At 40.5% G+C, this 27164-nt stretch overlaps 1 protein-coding gene and 1 long non-coding RNA gene across 11 annotated transcripts in view; one reads left to right on the top strand and one right to left on the bottom strand.

Annotated features, from left to right (window-relative positions):
• LOC134352982 (ecto-NOX disulfide-thiol exchanger 2-like) overlaps positions 1-27164 on the top strand; it is a 265715-nt gene that overhangs the window by 59798 nt on the left and 178753 nt on the right. For 5 of the 10 annotated variants that reach the window (XM_063060707.1, XM_063060703.1, XM_063060704.1 and 2 more), the window contains exon 2: positions 21123-21221. The exons of 4 other annotated variants lie outside the window; for them this stretch is intronic. In XM_063060707.1, coding sequence (XP_062916777.1) covers positions 21179-21221 — 43 coding nt within the window. In that variant the 5' untranslated portion in view covers positions 21123-21178. Of the gene's footprint in view, positions 1-21122; positions 21222-26028; positions 26993-27164 lie in introns of those variants that run through there. One more of the 10 variants, XM_063060706.1, reaches the window with a different exon arrangement.
• Positions 1085-26057, bottom strand: LOC134352983 (uncharacterized). The gene is made up of 3 exons (XR_010019524.1): positions 25979-26057; positions 5968-6097; positions 1085-1121 (listed from the first exon to the last, which is right to left on the bottom strand). It is a non-coding gene; the product is annotated as an uncharacterized LOC134352983 (long non-coding RNA).

Raw genomic sequence — 27164 nt, 5'->3', positions numbered from 1 at the left:
GCCTTGCACAGGTAAGTATATGCGCATACGTATACGTGCTGATTTTTTTTCTACAAATCCATTTTGGCTAAATCTTCCCGATTCTGTTAAGTGAAACTGCACTGTACATTCAGTACTTCTACTTTATACAGGTTGTGCATTTATCATATCATTCCTGCTTTTACTATATGTTAGTGTTATTTTAGGTTTTATGTATGATTTGGTAGGTTATTTTTTGGGTCTGGGAATGCTCAAAAATTTTTCCCATATAAGTTAATGGTAATTGCTTCTTCGCTTTACACCATTTCGGCTTACGAACAGTTTCATAGGAACGCTCTACTTTCGGATAGCGGGGGAAACCTGTGTGTGTAAAATACAGGTTCTGTACCAATCTCTCCCTACTATATGACAGCTATAAATGTCTAAAGTGAAACCTTAAAAACTGGAACCACATTTAAATCTTAGGTCCTACTTCTATGAAGACTGATCTCACTGATGAAATTAACCATTTTTTTTCCAGAGTTCCAGCACATTGTTTTTGGCTAACTGAAAAACAGGGGAATCAAAACCCAAAACCAGATACAAAACTTGTGGTCTACTGGATTGCAGTGATTCCATCCCTCCTGTTTGCTTTTGAGATTTGAAGCAAGCACCTCAAAACATTGAACATGTACCTCAAAAACCACCTTTGCAAAATTTGTGAAGTCCATTGGAAAGATAAACAAGCCATTGTCAACATACTCTTTCAGGCCAATGTTAGTCCTGGTTGCACTTGGATAGTTCTACTTCAGTATGTGGAAAGAGACACTACATTCCAAACTTGGTCACAAAATTGTCTGTGTGAATAAAGAAAAAGCTTAAAGGATCTTCTCAAAGATTCTGGAGGGGGGAGAAAAAGAGGCTGCATATCCTCTTGATTCCTAATTTGTGATTGCTTAAAATGGTCTCTTGCAGAATATTAAAGTGGAGAGTTCAGGGCAACATTAAGAACCCTTAGTCCATGCATACAAAAGCCCAATTTAATTGGCAGAAGCAGAGCGCTGTCTCATGAAGTGACCTTCTCCGAGCAATACGTACCTTCATTTACTGCAGCAATGTGCAATTTCCATGTTCATGTCACAAGTCCATTCGAACCCAAAGATCTGAAATGAGACAAAAATCACCATTAATTCTGAGTGACTGCTCGAGTAGTTGTAGTTATGGCCACCAGTTTTTTTTCTTGCTGATATTGACTGCCCTAACTTTCACTTTTATATTCCACTTGCTTTTTTAATCTCTTTGTTTTTGATTATATTGAAAAATTTCTGCATGACCTCTAATTTTGTTGGTGGCACTATGAAACATATACTGATTTGGATTGGCCAAAAAATGCCTTTTCCTGTTAATTATATCTAAGTTCTAAATTATATTTGTAATTTAAATCCTGTGGATTTAAGTTTTAGTGGCCGTTTTATATGTACTCGTTTCCTCTTTTAAAGAAAGATGTTGGTGTTACTGGAAAATAAGCTCTGTTGGTATTTAATTTTATTTAATTTATGAGTTGATGCCTGGCAATAGATTTTACTTTTAAAGCTAACGAAGTGGAACCTTCATTTGTTGAGTGGTATTGCATTTAATGTCTAATTTGAATTTAGTAGCTTGAAGAATTTCGATTAGAAAGTGATTTTTTCCTTATTCGCCTTTAATAAACTTGAGACTTAACATGCCTTCAATTCTAATGTGCAGATGCTTGCAGAGTCCCAAATGATAATTTCTGCTCTATCTAATTTTAATTTAGAAGACCAAACAGTCTCATTTCAAATGGTTTGAGGATCCAAGGCAATAGTCAGCCAGATGTATGGTTGAATACCTCCTATGTGGCTACCTTGCAGAAAAGCTGCTCTGGGGCACCTCTTTAAATTCTCTTTGAAGCTTGCTGACTTCAGTGAGTTCCAGTTGATAGCATGCACAAAGCTGCCAAGCTGCTGTGTGGAGAAACTCTTGACAGCTTCCCGAAATTTCAGGCTTAATTAAAGTTTAGAACTTAACCGTTGGCAGATGGGTCCAGGTAAGTTATGTTATGGGAACACTGGGGTTATTTTCCAACTTTTGCAAAATTCCCTGGACCCACATTGAACACTCAAATTCTTCCCAGTTGTATGCAGAATGAAGAATTTTTAAAAAGTCTTGGAGCTTAGTTTTCACTTTATATTAACATTCAGCATCAGTCATCAAAGGTTCTCCTGCAATGTTCATTCCCCTCTCTCCAGTGGATGTTGTCTCTGCAAGTTTTGCAGTGTTTATGCCCTGGTAATATGATGAGATCAAGGATTGGGCCTACTACTCTAGCTTCTCCAGGGAGAAGATCTAAGGACTCAATCCGGTTCAGACTGCTGTTCTTTGCATCTATTGATATAAACCTCAGGAAAGTTCCAGGCAAGTCAAAATAATCCATAAGTGCAGACCTGAAGTTATATAATGTCTGTGATTTCACAGTACATCACTTTGTCTGTAAATTACTGGCCTAAGTTTTGCAGTCCTTGACAAGCTAATGGTACCAGCTTCCTTCAGTCTTTTCTGATATCACTTTATTGGCTTTGGAAACTTTTATTTTCATTTTTTATAACTGCCATTCCTATGCAGTGCACCTAACAGGGATATGGACATCTGTGAACAGGAAAAACATCTGTGTATGTTAAACTGATTTATAGGATCCTCACTGAGGCAAGCAGAGACCAAAAAGGGAAGTTAGAATGTTAATTCGATACCAACTTTTGTACAGAAGGTGAAATAAACAGAAGAAAAAACTGGGGAAATGAAGGTGAATAATAATAAGAGGGAAAATTTGTGGCAGTGAATAACGTGAAGGAATGAGAGCCAAACTGCCTTGACTACTGATACATAACTATTACTCTGCCTACTCTTTCCACTGCTTCATGAATGCAGCCAAAATAATTAAAGACCCCTCTCATCTTGGACAGTCTATCATCTCACCACCAGGCTTAAGGGCAGCTTCTACTCTGTTGTTATCGGACACTTGAACAGAATTCTTGTACGATAAAGATGAACTCTTGACTCACAATCTACCATGTCATAGCCCTTGCACCTTATTGTGTCCCATGTAGCTGTAACCCTATGTTCTGCATTTTGTTATTTCTATTCCCTTTAACCTACCTTGATGTACTTCTGTTTTGAAATGATCTGCATGGACTGCAGGCACAGTTTTTTACTGTGATTCTGTCCATGTGACAGTAATTTACAAATTATTCTGAGTGTCTGATTATCTTGTTTTATAAAACTATACAATGTAATTCTTTTGTATTTCCACCACCTGCCTGCTAAATTCATGAATTTTTCAGGAGATATTTCATCATGTTTATAAAGTTATTTGGGTTGATACCACTTCTCTGCTCTTGGTCCATTACCTTGCATCTTAGTGCTCAGTTCTTCTGTAATGTAATGAGAATTTCTGACTGCACCATTTCTTTCAGATGTGGTGATCAAGACTTAAACCGTCAGCTTTCTGATTATCCTGCTCCTCTTTCTATCAGCTACTATTTGTAGTTTTAAAAATGTCCTGAATTCATTTGCATTATCATACTACTATTTCAATGTTTGTCTGTAGGAAAGGTGAACAGGAAATTCAACTCTTTATATCTGATCACACATACACTCAAAGAAGCTTCCAGTGTTTTTTTTTATTTACAATGGTGTAGCTCAACATTAATTTTATTCACCTGTGCATATCAATGTCTGTTTGGATATTCAGAATATATACGGTAGATTCTGGTTAATTGGGATTAGTAGATAATCCAGACCAGTACATTTTGGCCCAATTAAGCCACTGTCTCAACTAGATGAAGTTTCATGGAAATCATTAAAAAAGTATGACAAACAAAATTAACTTTGAAATATAGAACAAATTAGAACACTGTCAATACTGCTATAGTACTATAAAACCGTGTATTAGTTCCCAATAGTTATCAACGAGGAATTCATCCTGTGTACATTGCTGTGTTCTTTTGATTGACTGTAAATGGACAAAATCAGTGCAGATAATGGACTGCCTTCATACAGTGCTTTCAATAATTGCATCTTAAAAATCTTAATTTTTATCATAATATTCAAGATGATTGTTGATACCTTCAGATTCTTTGTAGTTCCTAACTTGAAGTAGTGCCTGAAGTTTCATTTTCACTTTCAAACACGGGGACACGCACACAGACGGACACACCCATGCCCACACCCATGGGCGGGGTCATATACTGTGTTTGATGCTCCCAGTACGGCCTCCTATATATCAGTGAAACCGGACGCAGATTGGGAGACCACTTCACTGAGCACCTACGCTCTGCCCGCCTAAAAAAAAGCAGGACCTCTCAGTGGCCACCCATTTTAATTCCACTGCCCATTCCTATTCTGCCCCCACCCCCTCCCCTTCACTATTTCTCATCCCCTATTTCCTCTCTCACCTTATCTATTTGCCCTCCTACTGCTTTACACTGGTGCTCTTCCCCTTTTTTCTTTTTTCCATGGCCTTCTGTCTCTTTTACCAATTTATTTCCCAGCTCTTTACTTCATCCTCTCCCCCTCCAGGTTACACTTATCGCCTTGTGCTTCTTTCTCCTAGCTTTTTTTCTCTAGTCCTGCCAAAGGGTTTTGGCCTGAAATGTCGACTATACTCTTTGCCTAGATGCTGCCTGGCCTGCTGAGTTCTTCCAGCATTTTGTGTGTGTTATTGATACCTAGATTATTTTTAATGTGTCTGTAAACAAATCTTGTTGGTTACATAAATAATCTTGATTTTCTGAACTATGATGTTTTTTTCTCTACTACATTTTGTCACAATCCATCATTATGAGGCTCATCCTCCTTCCTTATCATATTGTCTATGTCTGATTCCTCACCTTAGTCACTTTGCAAGCAGGTTGTGTGTAGTGGCTATTAGATTGTACCCATATTTCTAATTGTTCAAATTAATTCACTTTGGTCTCGTTATGAATTCTGTGTAATTGCATAAGGTGCAATTAGAGTTACTTTTAACCATTTTTCAGTGCTCTGACAATTGGAAGTATATTTTTCTTGTTGAGTGCTTTATCTACTTCTGATCAAATCAGGTTATCACTACTTGTTATGGCCTTGTCCTTTTGTCTTTAACTTCAAGTTTTCCTCACCAGAACCCTCTCCTCCACTATTTAATTTAAACCCTTATCAGCATATTTAATAAATTAGTTAAAACGCTAAGCCCAGTCCAAATCAAATGAAACCATCCAACAGGACAGTTGCTTCTTTCCTTTGTATTGTTGCAAGGGCCCATGAATTGAAATCATATTGCCCAAGCCCATCTCTGAACCACACACTTAGCTCTCTGATTTATTGACCTAATTTGGTTCAAGTTAAGTTTACAAAGCTTATTTAATGGAACTTTTCCTTTAGTAAATTCTAATATGACAGAATTACTAAAAGGAACTACTTAATGGAATTCTCTGCAGGGTGTGGCCACAGTAGCCCCAGGTTTTTCATTATCCAGATCGAAAATCTTGTTGAACCTATGCTATAACTAATTCTGCATGCTGAATTGGGAACAAATTGATATAAAAATAAATGAACTGATATTTTATTTTAAAGTGTGAATTGAATTGTAACTACATGTTCTTAATTCCCTAATACGATGTTACTATGAATGGTCATCAGTAAGGTGTTAATATCCCTTGACATGGTCATATTGACTTCAACTGCTAGGGGGAATACTAATTGGTAATGAAGCTATGGTAATACTTTCTATTGTTTTATTATTCAGAGGTAGCACTGCAACGTTTTCGACAATTGGACTAAATTAAGCAAAAATAAATCTTCTGGATGATATTTTTCTGCTCGCTTGTACATCTCTGATCCCTATAAAAATATGATACTTGATTTGTTCCATGCATTTATGTATGCAGAACAGATTGCTTTTAATTATCACCAAATGCAAAACAGTCTAATCAAAAACCTCTTTTGTCACTTTACCTTTTGCATTGTATCTTCTGTTTTGAGTAATCTCTGGCCTTGAGTTGATGAAGATTTCCTTCCACTTCAAAGGATGAGCCAACAGCTCAACCTTTCTGATTGTTGTAGTTAAGTTGTCAGGGCTGAAGATCTATAATCACCATGTTTAAAATGTTAGCAATTGCTGTTACATAAGCAAATTAAAAGTTTAAATGATCATGATATCAACCAAGTCACTTCAATGAAAAAAGTCATGTAAGAAATTATCTTTCTCAACTTGAATATGTGTTTAATACAGCTAAGGCATTGAATTGATATATTACCTAATCAGTGATCAATATTCTCAAAATTTTAGGGTGTGTGGAATGTGATTGGAAGGATGGGAGTGATATAACATTTTTATTAGAACTCATGTTATAATCAATTAGAGAAATGGATAACAACAGGAATTCTGCAGATGCTGGAAATTCAAGCAACATACATCAAAGTTGCTGGTGAACGCAGCAGGCCAAGCAGCATCTATAGGAAGAGGTGCAGTCGACGTTTCAGGCCGAGACCCTTCGTCAGGACTAAATGGATAAAATCAGTTGAACACCTTTTTCATGAGCTTCTGAATTTGTTATACAATCAAGATACATAACTCATTCAGAGTTTGTGCACAAATATTAGGCTTCCATTATATTTATTCAGCATTTTCTATTCCTATTATATTGACTTTATTTATGCACGCAAGGAGGTTATTGGTGCATCAGGTTCATGCAACAAGTACGAATGCTGGACCTTTATCAGGTCTTGGCTCGAAACATTAACTATTTATTCCTCTCCATGGATGCTGCTTGACCTACTGAGTTCCACCAGCATTTTGTGTTTGTTGCTCTGGATTTTGAGCATCTGCAGAATCTATTAGGTTCATGCAAACATCTGGGTGGGGGGCAGTCATAGAAATCCTATTCCCTTTTCATTATTTCTTTGCCCTTCACCAACTTGATCTCTTGCACATGCTCATCTGCTGTCCTTTGATCCTTTTTACCTTTGACCTAAGTGAATGCAGCGAACTGACCAGCATGTCTTTGGGATGTGAGGATAGTAAATGATCACCTGAAAGACATACATGTAGGCACAGAGAGCAGGTGTGGTCTTAGCAACGACAGTACCCAATGATTAACTCTGAGTCCCTGGAGATGTACTAAATGATGCACCCTACTGACATATATTCCTTAGGAAGGAACGCAGTAAAATTGAGCAGATTCATTTGTCTTCAAATAAATAGAGCAAATAGATTTAGATTATGAAGACCAGCAGTCCTCTTTTATTGTCATTTAGTATAATGCATGCATTAAGAAACGATACAATATTTCCTTCGGTGTGATATCACAAAACACAGGACAAACCAAGACTGAAAAAACTAACAAAACCACATAGTTATAACATATAGTTACAACAGTGCAACAATACCATAACTTGATGAAGAACAGATTTAAGGTAAGATTAGGAGAGATTATGCTTAAAAAGTCTTAATATTGTGAGGCTGTTTCAGTCATTTTACAGTAGGAGCAAAAATGGACTTCACCGGGTCAGGCAGTATCTGTGAAGGGGAATATACAGTCAATATTTTGGGATAAGACCCTTCATCAGGACTTGCAAGTGATAGATGAAACCAGGTGCAGGGGGAGCAGGAATGGGTGGGGGAAGGGCACTGAAGTAAGAAGCTGGGAACTGATAGGGTGATAGCAGGAAGAGGTGAAGGGTTGAAGAAGGAATCTGATGGGAAGGAACAGTGGACTGTGGAAGAAAGGGAAGAAGGTGGGGCATCAGAGGAAGGTGACAGCAGGTGAGGAGGGTTGATAAGGGAACCAGAATACGGAATGGAAAGAGAGAGGGGTTAAGTTACTGAAAGGTTATGCCATCAAGTTCCAGGCTACCCAGATGGAATATGAGATGTTACTTCTCCAACCTAAGTGTGGCCTCATCGTAGGAGTAGAGGAAGGTATGGACAGACAGATGGGAATGGGAAGTCAAATTGAAATGGGTGGCCACCAGGAGATCCTGTCTTTTGATATGAATGGTGCGAAGGTGCTCGATGAAAACATCCCCCGATCTATGTTGGGTCTCATGTATCACCTGCCAGCTTGTATTCCTTCTGCTCCTTCCACCTTTTTCTGCCCCCTTTTCCAGTCCTGATGAAGGGGCTCAGCCTGAAACATTAATTGTTTATTCCACTCCATAAATGCTGCCTGACCTGCTGACTTCCTGCAGTATTTTATTTGTGTTGCTTTAAGATTTCTAGCATCTACAGAATCTGCCAATGCCAAAAATGAAAAGATGATTTTGAACACTTAACATAATATTATTATTGAACATTCTAGAACACCATGTTGTTATATCCTGCCATATTCCAGGAGCTTTCAAACTGGATATTTGACCTCCCTGATTGTCAATAAGATTTTTTCTTCAAACGGTATAGCTGTCCTCAATTCTAATATAAATCTGCATTTATATAGCAATGTTAATATAATGAAATGTTCCAATGTGCATTGGGGCAGTATCATTGTGCTAGGTGTGATGTGTCGCAAGGATAATTAAAATTGGTAGTCAAGAAATCAGTGGTTTTATTTGAGCATCTCTCCCTGGACAGTTTTTGGAGGAAATTTCTTTTTGGGGGCAAGACTTAGTTATGATTAAAGATGATCATAAGACCTTCAAGGCTAGGAATCGAGAAGATTGAAGACTTGTACGGGAGGACGAGGTAACACATTGGTTGAGAATTAGCTGATCAATAGGTTTAAAAGTAAGATGGTGAATTTTGATAGACCTGGCACCCAAATGAAGGTTACTGAGCCTGAGAGTAATGGGTAACAAGATCTGCTGGTGTAGATTAGAAGTTGTGGAGTTCAAATGAGCTCAGTATTATGGTGAGTAAAAACAACAGGTAAATGGGAGTTCCGGGAACGTATCTTGAGGCTAAAAATCATGGATAGACAAAGGCTTGATAGCAGAGATACAATCAGCAATATTTAGAACTGGATGCTGGAGGTATTGGTGAGGTCATGGCTGTGAGGTCTGACATTCAACCACAGAAGTGCACATGATGCTTGTGCACTTTCTGCACGACATTGATGATTGCATTGTGCTGGTTCCTGTACCCATGCTGAACTCATTCATTTCATAAGATTTTCCTCCACCTTCCAACCTGCCCTCAAATTTACTTGATCTTTCTTGGACACCTCTCTCCCCTTTCTTGATCCTTGTCTCCATCTCTGGAGACACCCTGTCTGCTGATATCTTTTATTAACCTACTGACTCTCACATCTATCTTGACACCTGTCATTTGTAAAAATGCTATTCCCTTTTCTCAGTTCCTCTGTCCCTGTTGCACCTGTTCTTATGATGAAGCTTTCCATCCCAAAGCATCTGAGATGTCCTCTTTCTTCAAAAAAAAACCTTCCTCTACCATTGATGCTGCCCTCATCCACATCTCCTCCAGACACCTGCCCTCATCCCATTGCCATAACAGGTAGTGTTCCCCTTGGCCTTTTCTGTCATCCCACAAGTCTCTGCATTATGCACCTAGTTCTCCAAAACTTTCTTCTTATTCAACAGAATCATACTATTAAACACATCTTTCCCTCTTCACCCCCACTTACTCCTCCAATCTCTGCTTTCTACAGGGATCACTATCAGTGTGACTCCCTTTTTCACTCGTTCCTCCCCACTGATCTCCCTCCTGGCACTTACCCCTGCAAGTATGACAAATACTACACCTACCCGCCCCTATAGCACCACAGAATCAGTCATGTTTAATATCACTGATGTATGATGTGAAATTGGTTGTTTTGTGGTAGCAGTACAGTGCAATAGAAAATACTATAAATTATGATAAGACATATATAATACAATTTTACAAATACATGTATATTAAATTAAATATGTAGTGCTAAAAGGGAAGAAAAAATAGTGAGGTAGTGTTCATGGGTTGGTTCATTGTCTGTTCAGAAATCTGATAGAGAAGGGTAAGTAGCTGTTGCTAAGATTTTGAGTGTGTGTCTTCAGGCTCCTGTGCCACTTCTCTGATGGTGGTAATAAGAGAGCATGTCTTGGGTGATAACAGGGTCCATAATGATGGATCCTGTTTTATTGAGAAATAACCTTTTGAAGATGTCCTCGATGGTGGGGAGGCTAGTAATGGAGCTGGCTCCAGACAGATTGAATCTCTAGTTCAGAGAACAACACTCAACACATAGGGCAGAATAATCCCCAGGGTTATGTCTGGGAACAGAGGCTGTCAGCCCTTTCCTTGGTTGAGAAAATGTCTTTTGCTGTTAGTTGAATTTGGTGATCACTCCATTGAATATTAATAGTTAAGCAGCTAATCCCAAACACGAGAAAGTCTGCAGATGCTTGAAATTCAAAACAACATACACAAAATGCTGGAGGAACTCAACAGATCAGGCAGCATCTATGGAAATGAATAAATAGTTGATGTTTCGGTCCAAGACCCTTTTTCAGGACTGAAAAGAAAGGGGAAGATACCAGAATGAAAAGGCTGGAGGAGTGGAAAGTGGATAGCTAGAAGGTGGAAGCTGAAGAAGAAGGAATTTGATAGGAAAGGAGAGTGGACCATAGGAGAACAGGACCCAGGGGGAGTGACAGGCAGGTGAGAAGAGGTAAGAAGCAGAGTGGGGAATAGAAGAAGAGGAGAGGGGGATGGTTCTTTTTGTAATTAGAAGCAGAAATCAATATTCATGCCAACAGGTTGGAGGCTACCCAGATGGAATGTAAGGTGTTGGTCATCCATCCTGAGGGTGGCCTCATCTTGGCATATGGGAAGGCTATGGACTGACAAGTTGGAATGAGAATGAGAATTAAAATGTTTGGCCACCAGGAAGTTCCCCTTTTTGGGGATGGAGTGGAGGTGCTTGGTGAAGAGGATCAGCAGCTATTCTGTGTATGAGAAGGGGTAGAAACCTTTAAAAGAATAGGGGAGGGATGTGTTATGTATTCATGTATATTTTGAATCTTATGGTTACTGTCAAGCTTCCCTTTGTGTTACATACTGAATGTAATCCGTCTCTCATACATGTTATTCACAGCCACCCAGCTTCCCAGTACCACAAACATAACAGTATCCCTCTGCAGTTTTCCCGATCCTGTGGAGTGCCCGCTCCATACCAGACAGTGATGCAACCAGTTATAATGCATTCCACAGTACATCTGTAGAAATTTGCTGGAGACTTTGGTGGCATACCAAATCTCCTCAGAATCCTAATGAAATATAGCTGCTGCTGTGCCTTCTTCCTAATTGCATTCTCTCTCCATGGAATAACAATGTTTCTAACTTCCAGTAATTTCTTCCCCGTCTCCTTTCTCTCTTTTCCCCTTCTCTTCTGGCTCTTCTCTTTCCCTTCTCTTCTCCACACCTGTCCATGACCTCCTTCTGGTGCCCCTCCTCTTTTTTTCTCCATGGTCAACTCTCCTTTCCTATCAGATTCCTCTTCTTCACCTCTTTACCTCTTCTATCACCTTCCAGCTCCTCATTTCATCCCCTTCTTCCCCACCTTCCCCCTTTCCTTGTTTTACCTATCACTTGCCAGATTATACCCCTTCCTCTCCACCCCCCCCCCTGCATTCTGGCTTTTTCCCTTTCCTTTCCAGTCCTGATGAACAGTCTTAACAGTCTTAACCCAAAACTAGACAACAGGGTGACCCATTGGGGCACCCTTTGGGAGAAGGGTGGTGGAGTCTGATATGACCAGAATGAACATTAAATTTCCCTGCATGCTATTGGTTTTGCTTTGCTTTAGAAATTGAAGAAGAAAACCTCAGTTTATTGAAGAAGAACGACGCGTAGCAAGGCAAATATAGCTCCTCCTCATTTAACGAAGAACACTTTTGATGGCATCATTTCTGGTTGATCTGCCACCCTTGTGCCTGTCGTTGTCATTCTGGAGACGTGTAGTCCTTTCATCCGTCGTCTCTTCATCTCTTCTGCTGTTTGTTCTTTGTCTCTGATCCTGGAGACGTGCATTTCTCAGCTCCTTTGTCTCTTCCTCTCTCCTCCTTCTTTGCCAGTTGTTGTTATTTTTGAGACGTGCATGCCTCTCCTCCTCTGTCTCTTCTTCTCTCACCTTTTTTGTCCTGACTCTTTGATCCCGGAGTCGTGCGGCCCTGGCCTCATCCGATTCTTGTTCTCTCCCTCTCCTTGCCACTTCCCGACGACGTTTGGCGTGATAATATCCCCCCTCTCTTTCCATGAGGCATAATTAGGCTGACCATATTTTCTTTACCTTAATGCTGGGATAGTAACACCACAGCCTCCAGGATGCTGATTATTCCTGATGATGTGGTTAGCGCTTTCCTAAATGGATGTGATATAGTCACCGCTGTCCTTTGACTGCAGCAAAGGGTTTCATGGGTGTCTCAAAGTATGTCATTACAATAAGAGTTAGTCTAGTATACTACTAAAACTCTCATGCTCTGTCTGTCTGTTTGTGACCTCCAATTAGTGCAAACGGTGCATTACATTGGCACTTTTTTTGGCTGCATTGAATTAAAATCCGCTAACTTACAGAATGCAGGCAAAGTTCAGGGTTCTATATTCGTATAAAATTGCTCATTCGCAAAAATCATCAGGCTCCCTTTTAACCCGAGAGCCGATCCGCCATCATGGAAATCGGGATGCGACAGCCCAGTGCACGGCCAGACTCAGCAGCGACACCTATTGGAGCAAAAGGGCAGGGCAGCTCTATTTCGAGGGGTCACATTCTGCTAATCACATCAGCATGTGCAGGATTGGGACAGATCTGTCACCCATCAATAAGAGGTAATTAAATCTTATTTTAATGACATACTTCAAGACACCCATAAACCTCTTTGCTGCAGTCAAAGGACAGCAGTGACTATATCACGTCCATTTAGGAGAGCGCCAACCACATCATCAAGAATAATCAACATCCTTTGGTGTTAGTGCTTCATATCTTCTATCCAGCATTAGGGTAAAAAAAATGGTCAGCCTAATTATGCCGCGTGGAAAGGGAAGGGGGACATTATGGTCAAGAGATGACGCCAAACGTCGTCGGGAAGTGACAAGGAGAGGGAGAGGACAAGAATCAGATGAGGCCAGGGCCGCACGACTCCGAGATCAGAGTCAGGACAAAAAAAAGATGAGAGCAGAGACAGAGGAGGAGAGGCATGCACGTCTCCAGGATCAGAGACAAACAACAAACAGCAGAAGAGATGAAGAGATGGGGGATGAAAGGGCTGCATGTCTCCAGAATGACAACGAGAGCCACAAGGGTGGCAGGTAAACCAGAAATGATGCCATCAAAAGTGTCTTTCATTAAATGAGGAACAGCTATATTTGCTTTGCTACACATCATTCTTCTTTAATAAACTGAGGTTTTCTACTTCAGTTTCCAAAGCAAAGCGATACCAATAGCATTCAGGAAAATTTAATGTTCATTCTGGTCACATCAGACTGCACTACCCTTTTCTCAAAGGGTGCCCCAATGGGTCACCCCGTTGTCTAGTTATCTCTTATTGATGGGTCTCAGTTTGATCTGTCCCAATCCTGCCCATGCTGATGGTGATTAGCAGAAAGTGACCACTCAAAATAGAGCTGCCCTGCCCTTTTGCTCCGGTTAGTGTCGCTGCTGTGAGCATCGTGAGTCGCTTCTGAGGCTGGCCGTGCGCATGCGTCGTGGTTTCCATCATGGCTGACATCAGCTCTCGGGTGAAAGTGGGGCTGTTGATTTTTGCAAGTGAGCAATTTTAAATGAATATATAACCCTGAACTTTGCCTGTGTTCTGTAAGTTAGTGAATTTTAAGTTGATTTAGCCAAAAATAGTGTCGCTGTAATGCACTGTTTGTGCTAATTGGAGGTCACAGACAGATAAACAAAACATGAGAGTTTTAGTAGTATATAGATGTTGACTGTTTATACTCTTCATAGTGGCTACCTGACCACATTTTGTGACTGTTGCTCTGGATTTCCAGCATCTGCAGGATCTCTTGTATTTATAACAAGACGCTAAGTTAACTGCTAAAGTCATAAGGCAAAATAATCAGTAAATAATACAGACATTTGGAAATACTGGAAATTCTAACACTGCTAATTTTGATTTTTATTGTTTTGTATTATTGTTCAGTGCTGTCCGCACCTCTGTCAGAAACAAAAAAGTAAATAAAACTGAAAGCCAGCTTGATGGTGTCTTAATGGAAGCTGTAAAAATAAAACCCATGAAATAAACATGCTTTTTTGATCTTGTGCAAAGGGCCATTTAATAGTCGGTGTTACTTTATTGGAAAACCATTAAATATGCAAGGGGAAATTGGAATTTTCAAAATACAGTTGTAATGAATTGGCATTATTACAACAGCAGCTTCTTTAATCAGTGAACCTGTTTGTGATTTTCATTTGGTTGACGGTTTCTGCCATTTGCTCATGGTATTGTTGTTATTAATTAATATCCTGACATGTAGTTGGTACTAGTTCAGTACTTTTGTAATTTTTTGCTGCTTATTTAGTTAAATCTTCCCACTGTATTTAATTGAGTCATACAGTATAGGGTTTCTTAATGATGGATGCCACGTTTTGAAGGTTTCCAGTGCTGGAAAGGCTAGCACCCATGATGGAGCTGGCTGAGTTTACATCCTTCTGAAGCTTTTTCTAATGCTGTGCAGTGGCCCCTCCATACCAGTCGGTGACACAACCAGTTAGAATACTCTCCTCAGTACATCTGTGGAAATTTGCTAGTGTCTTTGCAGACATACCAATTCTCAACTCCTAATGAAATATAGCCACTGTCATGCTACCTTTGATGAGCCCAGGATAGATCTTCAGAGATGTTGACACACAGGAACTAAAAACTGCTCACCTTTTCCTCTGCTGATCCTTGATGAGGATTGTTGTGTGTTCCTTCAACATTCCCTTCCTGAAGTCCACAATTAATTCCTGTGTTAGTGATGTTCAATGCAAGATTGTTGTTGCGATATCACTCAACCTCTCGAAGCACTTCAGTACAGTAGACATGAGTACCAGTGGGTGGTAGACAATGCTCTTCTTGGGCACTGGTATTACTGTCACCCTTTTGAAGCAGGTGCGAACCTCCAAATACAGAAGTGAAGGATTGAAGGTGTCCTTGGAACACTCCCACCTGAATGAAGAGGGTCTTTTCTGATTGGCTGCCAGTAACTAGTGGTGTTCCTCAGTATTGTGTCACGTACCCTGTGATGGGTTAAAGATCCAGCAGAAATGGAAAATACTTTGGAGTCCAGTATTGCTATTAACTAATGGTATTTATTAGTAACTACGCAATACAGCAATATAAATGCAGATATATCAAACAGGTTAGCAATGATTTTATATATATATATATATATATATATATATAAGTAAGTGTGGAAGTATATGAAAACCAAGCTTCTTCAAGTCTAGGGGTAAATAGATAGTCTTACAATGATGAGTAAAGTTCAGTTCAGTTTGTGGTATTGAGTTGCGTAGTGATGGAGAGAGAAAGAGGGAGAGATTTGAGTCTTCAGGTCTTCAGGTGAGCTGACGCCGTCGACCTTCCCGTTGTCCTCAAAAATCCTCGAAATCCTTCAGAAGTCACTGACTGTGACCATAACAAAGGGGACCGTTCTTCTGTGGTGGAATTATCAACCCAGGCAAGTGTTGGACACACGACTAACTCCCCACCAGTCACTCCATTTTCACACTGCGAGAGCCACTGATCGATCCGCCTGATTGATCCTCCAAAACCCACTTTTCTGTGGGCACAACAAAGCTCATTCAGTGTTCAAAACCATGTGTGTCCAGATCTAACAGCTGACCTTCTATTTATCTCACCGTGCTGAATACCAACTGTCGATCAAGCAGCTCCTCCCTTCTCTCTCCGTAAGAACTTGGAAGCTGCTGGTGTCCTTGCAAAAGTGTAAACATGCTGCCAAGAAAACCATAACACCATCTCAAAGCGGTCTTTATCTCTCTCTTTAACAACAACAAGGTGTTTGTGTTAAATAACTCTCTCGCTCTCTTCAAAAACACAGTTCCTGGGGATAATTTAGGACCCCGTCACAATTGGGACTGCTACTTTTCACAGTGTCAGTGTGTTGGATAATGGAATTGATGGTGTTGTGGCTACGTTTGCAGTTGATATGAAGATAGGTGGCGGATTAGATAGTGCTGAGGAAGCAATGCGATTGCTGCAGGTCTTTGATAAATTGGAAGAATGGGCACAAAAGTGGCAGGTGAGATAACAGTGTTAGGAAATGTATGATAATGCATTTTGGTAAAAGAAACAGTAGTGCAGACTATTAGCTGCATGGGGAGAAAATTCAATCATCAGGGATGTAGAGGGACTTAGGAGTCCTCGTGCAGGACTCCCAGAAGGTTAATTCATAGATTGAGTCTGTTGCAGAGAAGGCAAATGCAATGTTGGCATTTTTTTCAAGGGGATAGAATATAAAAACAAGGAGATAATGCTGAAGTTTTATAAGACATTTGTCAGGCTGCACTTGGAGTATTGTCAACCGTTTTGGGTCCCTAATCTCAGAAGGGATTTATTGTCATTGGAGAGAGTCCAGAGGAGGTTCACAAGGATGATTTTGGGAATGAAGGGGTTAACATATAAGAAGCATTTGGCAGCTTTGGGCCTGTACTCACTGCAATTTAGAAGAATGCATGGGGATCTTATTGAAATCTACAGAATGTTGAAAGGACTAGATAAGGTGGATGTGGAGAGGTTGTTTCCTCTAGTGGGGGTATCCAAAGCTAGAGCGCATAGTCTCAAAATTGAGGGGCAACCATTTAGAACAGAAGTAAGGAGGAGTTTTTCCAGCCAGAGAGTAGTGAATATTCTCTGTGGAATATTTTGCCACACACTGCAGTGGAAGCCATGTCCGTGGTTGTATTTAAGGCAGAAGTTGATCACTTCCTGGTTAGTCAGGGCATCAAAGGATATGGGGTGGAGTGGGATTTGGGATCAGCTATGATGGAATGGCGGAGCAGACTCAGTGGGCTGAATGGCCTATGTCTGCTCCTAAGTCTTAAGGCCCTATGGTTGGCATAGGTTTTCAAGGCCTTACCAGGTACACCATCAGGGCCTGACACCTTCCAAGAATCACCCTCTTTAAAAATGTTCTGATGTCAGCTTCCGAGACAGAGATAACAGGGTCACCGATGCTCCAACACTCAAAAATCTCAGCAACATCTAGAATTGTGAAGCCTGCTTGATAGGCACCATCTTGAACATTAACTCCCTCCCTTCATCTGTTAGGGCATAGTTAGAGCACTAAAAATGCCAGTGTTATATTCTTTGTGTGATATGTGGGAATTCTGTGAAACCGAGAGTCTCCCACATAACCACATCTGCACTAGGTTTACCGAGCTGCGGCTCCTTAGAGAATTTTTTTAAGGAACTGGAGCCACAGGTCGGTGACCTGCGGCTCATACGGGAGACTGAGGAAGAGACAGGTAGGAGCTACAGGGAGGTAGTTAGCCCTAGGTTGCAGGAAGCATGTAACTGGGTGACTGTCAGGAGGAGGAGGGAAAATGGACAGCCAGTACAGGGTAGCCCTGTGGCCGTTCCCCTCAATAATAAGTATACTATTTTGGATACTGTTAAGTGGGGAGCTGCAGTGATCATGTCTCAGGTACTGAGTCTGGCACTGTGGCTCAGAATAGAAGAGAGGCGTGGAGGACTGCTGTAGTGATAGGAGATTCCATAGTTAGAAGAATAGAGACAAAATTCTGTGGAAGTGATAGAGACACCAGGTTAGTATGTTGACTCCCAGATGCCAGAGTCAGGGATTTCTCAGTTCAGGTCCATGGCACTCTAAAGGGGAAGGGTGAGCAACCATAAATCTTGGCACATATTGGCATCAGTGACATAGGCAGGAAAGGTGAGGAGATCCTGAAGAGAGATTTTAGGGAGCTAGGTAGAAAGCTGAAAAGCAGGACTGCTAGGGTAGTAATCTCTGGATTGCTGCCTGTACCACATGTCAGTGAGGTTAAGGATAGGAAAACTTGACAGAAAAATGCATGGCTGAGGAACTGGTGCGGGCTCATATTTCCAGATCATTGGGATCTCTTCTGGGGAAAGTGAAATCTGTACAAAAGGGATGGGTTACATCTGAACCCAAGAGAGTCCAGTATTTTTGTGGCAGTTTTGCGAGAGCTGTTTGGGGAGGTGGGGGTGGGGTTTAAACTTATTTGACAGGGTGATGGGAACCGGAGTGATAGAGCTGAGGATGAGGCAGTGTGTAGTGAGACTGCTAGCAAGGAGAGGTTGCATGGGTATCATTGCATTCAGCGGGATGAGTTGTAAAAAGGAGGTAAAAGGTAGATGAACATGACACAGTTAGAGATTGATAGGTATGATGTTGTGGGTATCACTGAGTCGTGGCTGAAAGAACATAGTTGGGATCTTAACAGGCAGGGGGTTGGGTGGCTCTGTTGGTTTAAAAAAAAGAGAAATCAAATCTTCAGAAAGAGGTGACAAAGGTGTAGAATCCTTGTGGGTAGAGAAGAAACTGCAAGGGTAAAAAGACCCTGATGAGAGTTATATACAGGTCTCAGAACAGTAGCCAGGATGTGGGCTAAAAGTTACAACTGGAGATTGAAAAGGCATGTCAAAAAGGCAATCTTACGTTAGTCTTGTGGGGTTTCAGTATGCAGGTACATTGGAAAAATCAGGTTGGTGCTGGATATCAAGAGGGAGAATTTGTAGAATGCCTACAAGGTGGCTTTTTAGAGCAGCCTATGGTTGAACCCAATAGGGAATCAACTGTTCTGGATTGGGTGTTGTGCATTTAACCTGAATTGATCAGAGAGTTTAAAGTAAAGGAAACCTCAGCAGCAAGTGATCATAATATGACAGAATTTACCCTACAATTGATGTAGATGTATCAGTATTACAGAGGAGTAAAGGGAATTAGAGAGGCATGAGGGAGGAAGTGGCCAAAGTTGATTGGAAGGGGACACTAGCAGGGATGATGGCAGAACAGCAATGGCTGGAATTTCTGGGAGTAATTCTGAAGAAGCAGGACAGATACATCCCAAAGAAGTAGTATTCTAAAGGTAGGACGACACATCTGTGGCTGACAAGGAAAGTCATAGTCAACATGTAAGCCAAAGAAGGGGCATATGATAAAGCAAAAATTAGAGAGAAATTAGAGGACTGGGAAGCTTTTAAAAACCAACTGAAGGTTCCAAAAAAAAAGTTTAAAAATGGGGAAAAAATGGAATATGAAAGTAAGCTAGCCAATAATATTATAGAGGATACCATATGTTTCTACAGATATATAAAGAGTGAAAGAGAGGCAAGAGTAGATATTGGACTGCTGGAAAATTATGCTGGAGATCAAATTATAGGGGACAAAGAAATGGCAGATGAACTGAGTAAGAATTTTGCATCAATCTTCACTGTGGAATACTCTAGCAGTATGCTGGAAGTTCAAGTGTGTCGGGGGCCAGAATTGAATAAATTTGCATTGCTAGGGAGAAGGTGCTTGGGAAACGGAAAGATCTAAACATAGATAAATTACCTGGACCACATGGACTACACCCCAGGGTTCTGAAAGAAGTGGCCGAAGAAATTGTGGCGGCATTAGTAATGATCCTTCAAGAATCAATAGATTGTGCCATGGTTCCGGAGGACTGGAAAATTACAGCTGTCACTCCACTCTTCAAGAAGAGAGAGAGGCAGAAGAAAGGACCTCAGTGATTGGGAAAATGTTGGCGTTCATTGTTGAGGATGTGGTTTCAGAGTACTTGGAGGCACTTGATAAAATAAGCTGAAGTCGGCATGGTTTCCTTGAGGGAAAATCTATCCTGACAAATCTGTTGGAATTATTTGAAGAAATAACAAGCAGCATAGACAAAGGAGAAGCATTGGATGTTGTGTACTTGGATTTTCAGAAGGCCTTTTAGAAGGTGCCACACATGAGGCTGCTTAACAAGTTAAAAGCCCATGGTATTACAGGAAAGATACTAATTTGGATAGAGCATTGGCTGAATGGCAGGAAGCAAAGAATGGGAATAAGGAGAGCCTTGTTCTGGTTGTCTCTGGTGACTAGTGGTGTTCCATAGGAGTCTGTGTTAGGGCTGCTTTTTTTATGTCACATGTCAATGATTTGGATGGCGGAATTGATGGCTTTATGGCCAAGTTTGTGGACGATATAAAGATAGGTGGAGGGGCTGGTAATGTTGAGGAAACAGGGAGACTGCAGAAGGGCTTAGACAGATTAGGAGAATGGGCAAAGAAATGGCAGATGGAATACACTGTCAGGAAGTGTGCAGTCATGCACTTTGTTAGAAGAAATAAAAGCATAGACTATTTTCTAAATGGAGAGAAAATACAAAAATCTGAGGTGCAGAGGGATTTAGGAGTCCTCATGCAGGATTCCCTGAAGGTTAATTTGCGGTTTGAGTCAGTGGTGAGAAAGGCAAATGCAATGTTAGCATTCGTTTCGAGAAGACCACAATATAAAAGCAAGGATGTAATGCTGAGGCTACATTAGGCACCTGGAAGGCCTCACTTGGAGTACTGTGAGCAGTTTTGGGCCCCTTATGTGAGAAGGGATGTGTTGACATTGGACAGAGTTCAGAGGAAGCTCACGAGAATGATTCTGTGAATGGTAGCCCTTTCATATGAGGACCGGTTGGCTCTGGGCCTATACTCACTCAGATTCAGAAGGATGAGGGAAGATCTCATTGAAACATATTGAATGCTGAAAGGCCTTGATAGAGTGGACGTAGAGGGGATGTTTCCTGTGGGTGAGGGAGTCTAAGATCAGAGGACACAGCCTCAGAATAGAGAGATGTCCATTTAGAATGGAGATGAGGAATTTCATTAGCCAGAGAATGGTGAATGTGTGGAATTCATTACCACAAGCGGCTGTGGAGGCCAAGTCAGAGAGTTCCACCTTGCACACCATCTTGATTTCATTAATACAATGACAATAACCTGGAGCTCTGTAACCACCTATACTGTTGGGCGCTCTCACCAGCACGACTGCAGAGATACTAAAAGGCAACCACCATCACCTTTCCAATTTCAGTTGGGTTGGTCAATAAATGTTAACCTTGACAGCCATCCCACATTCCATGAGCATATTTTGAAAAGCTTTAAGCTATTAACATTTATTAATTGGTTTCTTTTCCTTTTTTAAACAACAGAAAATTCCTTGATGTAAGGCCTAAAGAAGAAACGATTTGGACAGCATTAATGTTTTATGGAGCGGTTTAATTTTCACTCTAGATGTCACCAAATATCTGGTAAATATACTTCTAAAATAAAACAGAAAATGCTGAAGGAACTCAGCAGGTCAGGCAGCATCTGTGGAAATGAATAATCATTCGACATTTCAGGCTGAGACCCTTCTTCAGGACTGAAAATGAAGGAGGAAGATGCCAGAATAAAAAGGTGAGGGGGGATGGGAAGGAGGCAAGCTAGAAGGTGATAGGTGAAGCCAGGTGATTCGGAAAGGTAAGGGGCTGGAGAGTAAGAGATCTGATAGAGGAGAGTGGACTATAGGAGAAAGGGAAGGAGGAGGTGACCCTGGTGCAAACGAGAAGAGTTAAGAGACCAGAGTATGGAATAGAATCCTTCTAAAATGCTTTTCATAATATGCTCATGCATTTATTGAAAATTTTGTTTATCATCATCTTCCCATCATTCTTACTTGCATTATGAATAATCATATGTTCTAAGATCAAGTTTTAACATTGATCTGCTCGTGCACAAATATAATTTTTGTACAGTGCTCATTTGTTGTAAATTTCTTGCATGTTGGCAAAACAACTTGCATGGTAGTAACTGAAATAAAAACAAATAAAAAAAATTAGAATTTTCCAACAATTCTGAAGAGATTAAAAACAACTAATGTTTGAGGTAATTGACCTTTGTCACAATGCTGACAAAGAAGGAGCTATAGTAAATTTTAATCTAGAAAAGATTAAATGAAATACTAGGAAGAGCAAAGGTCATTGATGAGGCAGAAGTAGAGTGATTATTTGACAGAAATGGTAAAGGTAAATGGTGCAAGGTAAAAGAAATTATTAAAGGTGCAAAGAGGGCAAGAGGATTATTTGTCCTCTGTACTGTTCTAACCTATAATGGCACAAAATTGAAGACTTTATGAGAAATGACATAAGAATGGATGATGAGGTGAATGGCAAATTCCATATGAATGAATCTGTGACTGCTTTCTAAATTAAGAAAGGAGAGAGATATACAAAGTCACAACAGACAGCAGAAGCAAAAAAAAACAATGGCTCGAAGCACAGCAGTTGGGACCCTAAATGTCAACAGTTTCTTTCTCTCCACAAATGCTGCTCAGCTTACTGCATTTTTTCAGCTGTTTAATTTTTGCAATCATGAAGTACTTTATTAACCCATCCCTTTTAAACAACAATGCAAAACAATTAGGTTGTTCTTGTTGGAGATAGCCATTGAGTGGAAAATTCTGCAGCACTTGAAAATAACAGGATCACTTTCCTTCATGTGAGACTATTCCATGTAGGAAACCACTGGCTGCACTTTATTTTACACATGCCTGCAAAGTCCTGGAAAAAGAGCTGTATTTTTGCAAGGTTACAAACACTAACTGTGTTCAGTCAAACTAAGAAAATCATGGTAGCTTTGGTATGTATTATTCAGCCAATCAATTCAAATACAATATTTAAAAGGGATGGTATTTTGTTTGGTAATGAGTTACACCTGCCTGTGCTATTTACTGTTTATAAATGATACGTGGTTTGTGTAATGTGAAAAGTGATCTGGAAGCAAAAAATAGTATGAGACCAGCTCTTAAACTCAAGAGATTCTGCATATGCTGGAAATCTAGAGCAACATATACAAAATGCTGGAGGAACTCAGCAGGTCAGGCATCATTTCTGGAAATAAGTCAAGAGAGCTTTAAAGCTTTCTGTTTTTTTCTTGACAATGAACCTGACTAGATCCCCTTTCCAGCACCACCATCCTCTTTCTGGTAGAGCTGGGCAACAATTTCTGTTTCAGCTCCTTCCACTTGCTCCAAACTCAAGCTGTAGCCATAGGCACCCACTGGAACTTCAGTTATCCCTGCCTTTTCTATAGCTATGTGGAACAGTCCATGTTCCAAGCCTTCCCTGGTAATGTTCCTCAGCTCTTTCTACACTACATTGATGACTGCAATAGTGCTGCTTCATGCACCCATGCTGAGCTTATTGATTTCATCAACTTTGCCTACCCACAAATGTATTTGGTCCAATTCTGACACCTCTTTCCCCTTTCTCGATCTCACTGTCTCCATCTCTGGAGACAAATTAACAACTGATAACAACAGGAATCAGTAGGTTTATAAAAGCTATCTTGACTGTACTTCTTCCCCTCTTGTCTCCTGTAAAAATGCCATTCCATTTCTCAGTTCCTTTGTCTCCGCTGCATAAGTTCCCAAGATGATGCTTTCCTTTCCAAGACATCAGAGACGTCCTCTTCCTTCAAAGAACAGGATTTCCTTTTCTCCACCATTGAAGCTGTCCTCACCCGCCCCTCCTCCATTTCCTGGACATCTGCCCTCACTCTATCTTCCAGCCATATGAACATGGATAGAGTTCCTCTTGTCTTCACCTACCACCTCATGAGCCTCCATATCCAATACATCATTCTCCACAGCTTCTGCCATTTTCAGTGGGACATGACCACCAAACACATCTTTACCTCCCTCCCACCCCACTCTCCACTTTCTGCAAGGATTGCTCTCTCTGTAGTTCCATTGTCCATTCTTCCCTCCCACTAATCTCCCTAATCTACCTGGCATTTATCCCTGCAAACGGCAGAAGTTTTCAGCTCCTCTTTCATCTCCATTCAGGGCCCCTCTAGGTGAGGTAACACTTCATGTGCTAATCTATTGGACTTGTCTACTGTATCCGGTCGTCCCGATGTGACCTCCTCTACATTGGTGGGGCACAATGTAGATTGGGGGGATTGCTTTGTTGAGCACCTTCCATTTGCAGAAAGCAAAATTTCCTGGTGGCCAACCATTTTAATTCCTCTCTCCATTCCCATTCTGACATGCCGGTCCATGCCCTTCTCTTCTGCCATGAAGATGCCACTCTCAGGTTGGAGGAGCAACACCTCATGTTTCATCTAGGTAGCCTCCAACCTGATGGCATGAACATTGATTTCTCCCCTCCCCCTTCGCTCTTCTTTAATTTCCCACTCTGGCCTTTTGCCTCTTCTTGACGCCTGTGCTTGGTGTCCTTACTCCTTCCCTTTCTCCCATGGTGAACTCTCCCCTTCTATCAGGTTCCTCCTTCTCCAGCCCTCTGCCTTTCCCACCTGTCACCTCCCAGTTTCTTACTTCTTTCCCCCACTCCACCACACATTTAGACTCCAGCTATCACCTTCTCGCATGTACTTCTTCCCCACCTCCCATCTGCTTATTCTGGCATCTTCTCCCTTCCTTTCCAGTCCTGTTGAAGGCTCTCGCCTGAACTCTTGACTGTTGATTCATTTCCATCGATGTTGCCTGACCTGCTGAGACCACTGTCATGCCAGTGTGATTTCTAAATGATATAAAATGAGACTACTTTCCCATGCTTCTTAAATCCGATTTTGGTTTTGGACTAAAAGTTTTACTATATTTGGATCATGACGATGTATGAAAGGTTTGCGTCGTGGCACCAAATTGAGTGGTATAGACTTTGTAATTTATGGAATACAGTGATAACAGCAGGCCGGAGTAAAAATGTGAAGTGGAAGTTGGATTTATTTCTTCCTTCTGCTCCTTTTCTGATATTATCTTGGTGGAAAAAGGAAAACTAAAGGAAATCTTGTCAGCTGCTGTTCTGCATCTCTGAAAATTGAATCAAATGAAAATGATGCATGTGGAGTATACTGGTTGAGGAAATCAATTTAGAACGATGGACCTTAGTGCCTAGTGATAGCACAAGTTCAGTGAACATGCCTTTCTATTCCTATTCATCTTTGGATCAAGCAAGATATTGGGCAGTGTTAGATAGATATAAAACTAATGTGTAGTTATTGGCTTGGCTCAAAACCATGGTGTCAGTAATTTAACCTTGCTTCAAGTTCTGTACATAGAACTTGTTATTCAAAAAAAATGCTTGTTTTGATAAGATAATTCATTTTTGTCAGTAATCCCTGGACTGTTGCCTTTCATCTCATTGGCTTCATGCATCAAAGGAAGGCGAGGGTGCACTAACCATGTAGATTCAGAAAGCGAAGCGTATGTTGTGACTTTTAAACTCATTATTTTTTATATAGGTAGTGGCTTTAATATAGTAGTCCTGCCTTGTTATAGCAGATAAAAAAAAATGGAGTGAGATGGTTACAGTGTAATTGATGTTTGCTGTACATTCCAGTATCAGTACATTGGATTGCCTAATAGCATGCATCTTCATGCTAATGCTCAGCACGTCCGTAGTCAGTGGTTACTTATTCCCTAGTGCTTCAAAAAACTGGCTGTAAATCAAGTAATTTCTGAGTGATATGATTAAAATATTTATGCTTGCAGGGCTTGTAAATTTATAAAAAGACCACTTCATTTGTCTTATTTTGTGCTCAAAAATATAATATTACTGTTCTGCTTTAGCACAATAGTGTTGAGCTCTGGTAGAATCTGATCTACTGAAAATAAAATTGCAAGTGGGTGGTTTTCCAAACCTCGGCAACACTTTTAAAAGATTCTGGCTGAGAACCTTATTTATTCACCACCTTTGTACAAGAATTTCAATAAAGCCACAACACTGCACATTGTCATTTTTCATAATGGTCTTTCTTTGGAGTGGTTTTCACATACCTTAGGTGAGCCAGGTGAGCTGAATTCCCCAAAATAGCTGCCAGCTTCTTTTAAAATTAGTTAGCAAGTGCTTTGTTTAAGATTAATTAAATCAATAGCTCATTTTTACTGTCAAAAAAATTACGCATTCCAAATCCATGTTGACAAGAGGCAAAGTTTAACTATGTAGGCAGCTTAAGTTTAAGTGATATTTGCATTATAGGATTTGCATTATAGGATTTACATTACCTTTGGAATCGCTTTTGGTGAATATTTCAAAACAGTTAAGGCATCTTGAGAGTAGGATGAAATTAATTTCTTGTGATCGCTGAGTCATTGTAACATCTTCACTCACTGCTAGAATCGTCTTCCGTATTCCTGTTTCAAAATGATTTCACTTCTTTGCAATATTATTCTTCTGGAACAATTTCACAGCTACAGGATTGAAATAATCCTCATAATTCTCAAAAAGGCATTGTTAATGTTAAGGCATTTCAAAATAAAAACTTCATTAGGTGTTCATTTAGATATGATTCAGTATCTTAGAATCCTAGGTATATTGATTAAACGATTACTGTTTTCTGTTCAGAAAAAAGTCACCTTTTGTGATACTCGATTCCTGCTAATTTCAGTGCAATTTTTCTTTCATGACCTAATTTACTTCGCTTTGATGTAATGTTAAGATTGTTTTGAGCTTTGTGGCTGGTATCAGTCATCCTTCAAGCTACGCAGTACAGCCTATACCTATCCAAGTTGTTTTGCTTTACCACCCTCTAGTTTTGATAGCAGCTCAGCAAGCCGTGTTGCGTCTGGAGGAGCTCTTTGCAGGCATGCAAATCATAAGCCCCTGATTTGCTGCCTGCAGACTGCTTCTCAAGGATTCGATGTATGAAATCCCCTATGAATTCACAGATGAGCATAGTGCTAATTGCTTTCCCACCTGCCTCTGCCCTTCCCTTTCCTAGTCTGTCAGCTCTTAACTGTCACTCACTCAAGACAGATGGTGACACATGCAGCACTGGATCAGAAGAGCCAATTCTAGCCGTGCCCTGGAGGTTCCTGTAATTTCCATTGCCTTCCTTTTGTGTGATGGTATTAGTAAGATCTCTTTGGCTCTGCTTGCAGTTAACTCAGATGCTTATATGCTGAGATTTTCAGGAGGATAAAAGCAGAGCTTTACTGCTCTTTCCTCAGTCTATGGAAGAGAACCTACATTCTACTCTTTTAAAAAGTGGTTGGGAATGTTCATTGTGCAATATGCAGGTAGGTTCTATAGTAAATGCCTCAGATGCATGTTTCATCGTACATTTTTTCCCTTTTGCTGACTATTCCAACAGAATGTTTTGCTGAAGAATTGTTTTGCATTTAGATGCAATGAGGTTGATGATTTGTTTATTTCCAATTTCTTTTCATTTTAAGCCGTTTGAGCTGATCA

Source organism: Mobula hypostoma, chromosome 10, assembly GCF_963921235.1.
Source record: "Mobula hypostoma chromosome 10, sMobHyp1.1, whole genome shotgun sequence".
Taxonomy (NCBI): Eukaryota; Metazoa; Chordata; class Chondrichthyes; order Myliobatiformes; family Myliobatidae; genus Mobula; species Mobula hypostoma.
Note: the sequence above shows the minus strand (reverse complement) of the source record. Positions and strands in the feature narration are given on the sequence as shown.